Below are 6,829 nucleotides of genomic sequence, written 5' to 3'. Positions count from 1 at the left end.
TTCCGCCTTTCATTTTCATATTGATTGATTTCGAAAGAGATATCCATTGGATTTGGCCATAAATCCTTCGCCTGGTGTAACCAATCGGGTCCATTCCACCAAGCAAAATCCTCAATAAGTTGTTTAGCCGTTAAGCCTCTTGACAGCCCCTTTGTTACCACGGGTCCAACCAAGCCTAAGGGATCGAAATTTCTTGCGATGCATGAAAGAACTTTTCGTTTGGTCATCTCTGTGGTGGGTATTGACGAACATTCAATAGTTCGTATTCCTCTATTGGTTCATCTGTTGAAAATCTTCATATGATCTTTTGCAATGGTAGGTCTGCAGGGTCTATCAACACTTGTCGGAACATCTTTTCCACATCAGCGATTAGTACTATAGGATACAGCCGGCTTCTCATTATGATTGATCGAAGGTCATCTTGTAGAACTGGACCGTTCAGTAGGGCATCGTTTAGTGACATTCCAGTTGATGTCTCACTAGACGCATCAAAAACGACTCTAACTCGCGTGGTGGTGCTCGAATTTTTAATTACCGGATGATGTGGAAGGTAGTAGCTGACAATGGAACTACTCGTATGATCGTTTACCACCTTCTTCATGTGCCCTTGTGCTAAATATTCAGCCATGAAGGCGTGATACTCATTTTTAAGCGTGCGATCGCGGCCCAGACGTCTTTCTAGCATTTTTAAACGTTGCATAGCCGTTGACTTCGACTCGCCTAATCGTGCCAGAGCTTCGTCTGATTTTGGAAGTCCTACCATATAACGCCCATCTTCGTTTCGCTTAACGCTTCTCACAAAATGCTCCTTACATTCTGCTTCCTCTATAGAATTATTGGAGAATGATCGTCCATCTTCGCGCTCCCAGAATTTATTCATTAGATTCTCTAACGACTCTGATACTGCCGCAGTCTGACACATTATCAATGAACTTCTACCATTTGCTCCGCATCTACCAGTGACCAACCACCCAAATACTGAGTAAACGAGGGTGGGCAGGCCAGTGCCCAATGTAATACGTTGTTTAGTGGGGAAAAACTCAAAAAGGAACTCACCACCAAGTATCAAATCGATAGTATTTGTTCACTACGGAACGGGTGATTTCCGATCGCGGCTCCTTGCACGCGATGGTACGGTGAAGAAATTCCGGCGGTGGGTCAGCGACACAGGCTGAATCAAATCCTGGATGATGCTGGGAATTTCCTCGGATGGGGACAGTTGCACAACTGCAACGATAACCAGTGGACTGTAGAAAACTTTACCTTTTACTCTTTAGTCTTAAAAAAGACTTTTGTGGCGAGAAAGGTCTGGCAAGCTACACAATAGAAACACGTGTGTGACAATTCAACTATTTTATATTTCATTGTTCACTTTACAGAGTTTGGATGTGGAATGAAATTGTTCTCGATTGCGCTCCTCTATTTATACCAATTTGTGTTGGGGGGATTTATTTCGTCGATGATCGGATGTGATGTCTGTGTGGGGAGATGGAACGGCCGTCTGTTGGTTGGTTCGTTTCATCTATATTGCGTTGTACGCAACATACCGGCCACCAATGGAATATGCATTCCATTCAAGGAGTCTCAGGATGCTCGGCTGTTGCTGGTGATCTCGGTTCTATTCCGGATGGTCCCGTGGATGACACATCGATCGGGAGGATGCAGACCTTAACCACAGGGCGATCGTAGATTGCGCCGGATGGCACTCTGACAGTTACAACACGTACCAGGCCGTCGGTACCAGGATGTACGGCGGTGATGCGAGCTACACTCCACTTCAGCGGCGGCAGGTTGTCCTCCTTGATCAGCACCAGCATTCCAACCAGGATGTTGGGACGCTTGAAGAAATGTTTTGTGCGTTGTTGAAGCTGGTGCAGATAATCCTTGGACCACAACTTCCAAAAGTCTTGAGTCTTGCGCTGCATGGCTTGCCACATCGACAGACGATTGGCGGGAATTTCGGCAAGGTCGGGTTCCGGGATTGATTGGAGCGCCGATCCAACCAAAAAATGTCCCGGGGTGAGTGCTTCCAGATCATTAGGGTTTTCGGAGAGTGCTGTCAACGGACGAAAATTCAGGCAACTTTCGATCTGACAGAGCACCGTCTGCATGGCTTCAGCTGTGATGACCTCGAGGGCGACGACTCTACGCAGGTGATGTTTCAGCGACCTCACTGCCGCTTCCCATAAGCCGCCGAATGTTGGAGATCGTGCTGGTATGAAGTGGAAGTCAATGGTTGTTTCTGCGCAGAATACTGTTAACTGTTGTTGCTGTTTGAATTGCTTCAATAGCGTTCGCAGTTCCCTCTCGGCTCCTGTAAAATTGGTACCATTATCGCAATAAATATTTACAGGCAACCCACGTCGTGCGACGAAACGCTTCAAGGCAGCGATGAAGCTTTCTGATGTGAGATCACTTGCTAATTCCAAATGAACCGCCTTTGTTGCCATGCACACGAATACGGCTACATAGCCTTTGATTGGCGACGCTGATTTGCTTCTCACGGAGACCTTCAGTTGCAGAGGACCGCAGAAGTCCACTCCGGTGTTTAAAAATGCTCTGGCCGGAGTAATGCGGACGGCAGTCAATTGACCCATCAACTGACTTTCGGAGCGAGGATGGACTTTGAAGCATCGGATGCAGTTGCGAACGTGTTTCTGTACCATGTTACGGAGGTTGAGTGGCCAGAAGCGCTCACGGATGTGTCGATCATAAGTCGAGGTCCAGCATGGATGAGTTTCCTATGAACTGATTCGATGAGAAGTGTAGTAAATGATGAGATGCTGGTAGTATTACAGGATGTTTTCGTTCAAAGCAATACGTAGAGTGGCTCAGCCGGCCACCAACCCGAAGTATTCCATCTTGGATGAAGGGATTTAACGATCGTATTGGAGATTTATTTAAATTCATTAGTTGAGTTTTACGGACGAGTGTAATCTCGTGCTTGAAGGTTTCACTTTGTACTACTGTAATGAAGCCGAGTAACGCATTACGTAGTTCTTCGGCAGTTAGGTATGAAGGACTATCGACTGGAATTCCACGTCTTTTCAATCGGCATCTCTGTATAAAACGTCGACAATAAGCGGCAATTCGGAAAAGTTTTAAAAACGACAAAAACCGTTCGATGAGAGAAGTTTTCTCTGGAGTATTAATTGGACGTGCAACCGCCGCGAGCTTTGCAGTTGGTTTTTCTTCGAGGACTTCGGAGGCTACATGTGTTGGATCGAACTGGGCGGAGTTATTATCCCAAATTGATGAATCGGACGACAACCAAGGCGGGCCTTTCCACCACAATGCAGAGCTGGCTAGTTCACTGGGAGTTGCACCTCGCGAAATTAGGTCAGCGGGGTTCTCGATCCCAGCTACATGCTTCCATACGCTTCCTTCCGGTAACCTTTGTACTTCGGCGATTCGATTGGCTACGAAGGTCTGGTACTTCGATGGAGAATTAGCGATCCAATGAAGAGTTATCATGGAATCAGACCAGAATTGTGGTTTAGTAATAATACTTAAGCTCTCAGCTACCTTACGATATAGATTGCTGAGTAATACAGCAGAACAAAGCTCCAGTCGTGGTACAGATATTGATTTTATGGGAGCTACACGTGATTTTGCAGTGAGTAGACGAACTATTACTGTACCATCTTCTCCGATGCTCCGGATGTATATACAGGCACCGTAAGCATCCTTTGAGGCGTCGCAAAACCCATGTATTTGAAGTTGATTACCTGCTCCATGTGCCTTTATTAAACGGGGAATCACTATGAAGGAGAGAGTTGCCAAATTGCTCCTGTAACCAATCCAGAATTCGGCCAAATCTGTAGATAATATATCGTCCCAAGAAACATTTGCTTGCCATAAACGTTGTACAAATATTTTGGCAGTAATAATTACTGGCCCGAGAAGACCCAACGGGTCGAACAATTTTGCCATTTCTGACACAACAACTCGCTTAGTAATTGTGCGATCATTGAACACTTCCGGAACCTTGAAGTGAAGGGTATCTGATTCGGGATGCCACAGTAGTCCCAATGTGCTAATGGAATTACTGGTACCATTGTCTATTTCTAGAATCGTTCTGTTGTCCTTAAAATAATCGGGAATATGGGACATCAGTTCAGATGAGTTCGATGCCCATTTCCTAAGTTGAAATCCGGCTGAGCAGAGAATTCGTTGAACTTCGTGGCGTAGCTGAATGGCTTCTGGAACTGTATCGACGCCACTGAGAAAATCATCTACGTAAAAATCTGTTGCTATTCTGGATGCATAATCATTTTCATGTTTCGAGTAGTCAAATGAAAGTTGCTGTAAGCAACGAGTTGCAAGATACGGAGCGCTTGCTGTGCCGTATGTTACGGTGCTAAGTTCGTAGGAACGAGGATCAAGATCTGTTTCTTGTTGCCAAACTATGCGTTGGAAGTGTCTATCGTCGGGGTGAATCAATATCTGACGATACATCATGGTAACATCAGCAACTAATGCAACTTGATGGGTGCGAAAACGTACGACAATGGAGAATAACGTTTCTTGGATGGTTGGTCCTACCATCAGACAATCGTTCAAAGATATTACTGTGGAGGACTTGCATGACCCATCGAAAACGACCCTACATTTTGTCGTTGTACTAGCCGGTTTAATCACTGGGTGGTGCGGTAAATAATAAGAACGGTTGTCTTCTTCGATTGTGTCCACAGGACGCATGTGGTCAAGAGTTAAATATTCTTGCATGAAATTGAAATATAGTTCCTTGAGTTGAGTACTTTTTGATAATCTTCTTGTTAGCAAATTGAATCTACGAAGAGCGGTGGATTTTGAGTCGCCAAGTTGACTCAACTTATTCTCCTTTATTGGGAGACGTACAACGAACCGTCCAGATTGAGTTCGTTCAGTGATTGCAGAAAATAACTTCTCGCAAGCCATTTCTTCCTGAGATAGGCTTCGAGTTTCTTCGCAGCTTTCAAGCTCCCAAAATTTTGTGAGTTGATGTTCGAGTTCGGAGACTGTGCAATGCAAGGCAACACTAGAGGATTCAGTCCCGCGATCTTTGATGGATACTGGTCCACTGACTACCCAACCTAACACTGTATGCTTTAATATAGGAAGTCAACCTTCACGGTCGCCAAGAGAAAGTTGACCGTTGCATAATAGGCTATAAAATAGCTGTGCGCCGATAATCATATCGATTTTTTGAGGAGTTGCAAACCCAGGATCCGCTAATTGTCGTGAGGAGATCATAGTTGGTTGAGGGATGCGTTCAATCTCAAAAGTTGAACGATATTTCCTGTTACAAAATTCGCCTCGGAACATGAATCCAATAAAGCCCTGGCCATGGTTACTCTGCCCGATGGACCACAATCTTTCACAACAGCAGTAGAGAGAAGAACGGTGGAACAAGATTTTTCACGTGTACGAGTAGCGATTTCAGGTGTACGAGTAGCGGCCAAAACATTCGATGAACTAAGTCTGGCTGCTGTGGACTGGAAGTGCGACGGGCTTTCAGTTTCAGTTTGGGATGGTGTTGAAAATTCTGTCGGTCGTGTGTAAGTAAAAGTGTCAGGTCGTTGTGGTTTGGTCACTGTCTGTCTAGGAATAGTGGTCGGTCTCGTCAGCGTCTGTAATTGTCGGTCGTCATTGGGGTGCAGTAAAGAATGATGTTTTTCATTGCACTTGCGACATGCCTTGGAGGGACAGTCACGGCTTAAGTGATTGGTTGCTGAACAGTTCCAACAAAGTTTATTTTGCCGAACGAATTCATGCTTCTGATCAATAGACATACGTTTGAATGTTTCACATTCGTAAATTCTGTGAGACTTTGAACATATAATACATTTATGTGGGTTGAATGAAGTTGCAGTATGAGCAGCAGACACACGAAGCTTTTCTTTGGGGATTGGATTCACTTGAACGCCATTGTTCACCGATAACAATACTCGAGCATGATCCTGTAGGAATAATATTAAATTTTCATTCGTAGGCACATCATCTTTATTATTTCCCGCAGATTTTTCCCATTCTCGTAACGTAATTTTGTCTAATCGACTGCACATCATATGAACCAGTATAGAACTCCATGCCGCAGTTGGTTCCCCCAATGAATTAATAATTTTAACATTACGCTCAAATTTATCGACGAGAGTTAGTATTGCATGTGAATTTTTCTTGTGAACAGGCTCAATACCAAAAAGAGCAGTAAGATGATTATGTATTAGGAAACACTTATTATCATATCTATTGACTAATATAGTCCATGCAATCTCATAATTATCCGCAGTGATTTTTATTGTATCCAACAATCTTTTGACCGGTCCGACAAGTGACGCCATTAGATAATGGAATTTATCTATGGGTGCTAAACCTTTGTTTACATGGATCAGACTCCGATATGTGTCTCGAAAAGAGATCCAATTCTTAACATCTCCATCAAAAGTTGGCAAGTTGATTTTATGCAACCGCACAACAGACGAAGAAAGCGGTGTTAAACTTTCCGATGGCGGTTTATTCACTTTCTGTGATAATAAAAAGTCACATATTTCATAATACTTTGTTTCTATATCTCCACGCTTCTTCATATACTTCAGTTTCTCTCCTTCTTCATCATTTTCATCCACAGTTAATCCAACAATTGATGCATTTATGTAACGTTCGAATAATGTTTCCAGTCTCGAAAGACGCAAATCAATTTTATCGCGATCATCTTCTGGGTTGTAAGTTTGAATAAACTGATCGATGGCTAAAATCGACTTGGCAGTAACGTGGAGAATTTTCACGTGCTCTCTTAATTGCGCCATTGTTACATAAATGTTAATATAATCGTGTCAATAATCCGTTT

At 43.7% G+C, this 6,829-nt stretch overlaps 2 protein-coding genes across 2 annotated transcripts; both read right to left on the bottom strand.

Annotated features, from left to right (window-relative positions):
• Window positions 1-295: 295 nt before the first annotated feature.
• Window positions 296-922, bottom strand: LOC129765895 (uncharacterized). Its single transcript, XM_055766333.1, has one exon. The coding sequence runs from the start codon at window positions 920-922 to the stop codon at window positions 296-298; it is 627 nt and encodes a 208-aa protein (XP_055622308.1).
• Window positions 923-1,574: 652 nt separating this feature from the next.
• Window positions 1,575-2,666, bottom strand: LOC129765894 (uncharacterized). Its single transcript, XM_055766332.1, has one exon. It carries the CDS (start codon window positions 2,664-2,666, stop codon window positions 1,575-1,577), a length of 1,092 nt encoding a protein of 363 aa, XP_055622307.1.
• Between the last annotated feature and the right edge of the window lie 4,163 nt (window positions 2,667-6,829).

The sequence above is a fragment of the Toxorhynchites rutilus genome, chromosome 2, assembly GCF_029784135.1.
Source record: "Toxorhynchites rutilus septentrionalis strain SRP chromosome 2, ASM2978413v1, whole genome shotgun sequence".
Lineage (NCBI taxonomy): Eukaryota > Metazoa > Arthropoda > Insecta > Diptera > Culicidae > Toxorhynchites > Toxorhynchites rutilus.
The sequence above is the reverse complement of the archived record's forward strand: the minus strand, read 5'-3'. Positions and strand labels throughout refer to the sequence as shown.

Coding starts and splice junctions, on each gene's coding strand:
- LOC129765895 (XM_055766333.1), bottom strand. CDS start 922: ATGTGTCAGACTGCGGCAGTATCAGAGTCGTTAGAGAATCTAATGAAT.
- LOC129765894 (XM_055766332.1), bottom strand. CDS start 2,666: ATGGTACAGAAACACGTTCGCAACTGCATCCGATGCTTCAAAGTCCAT.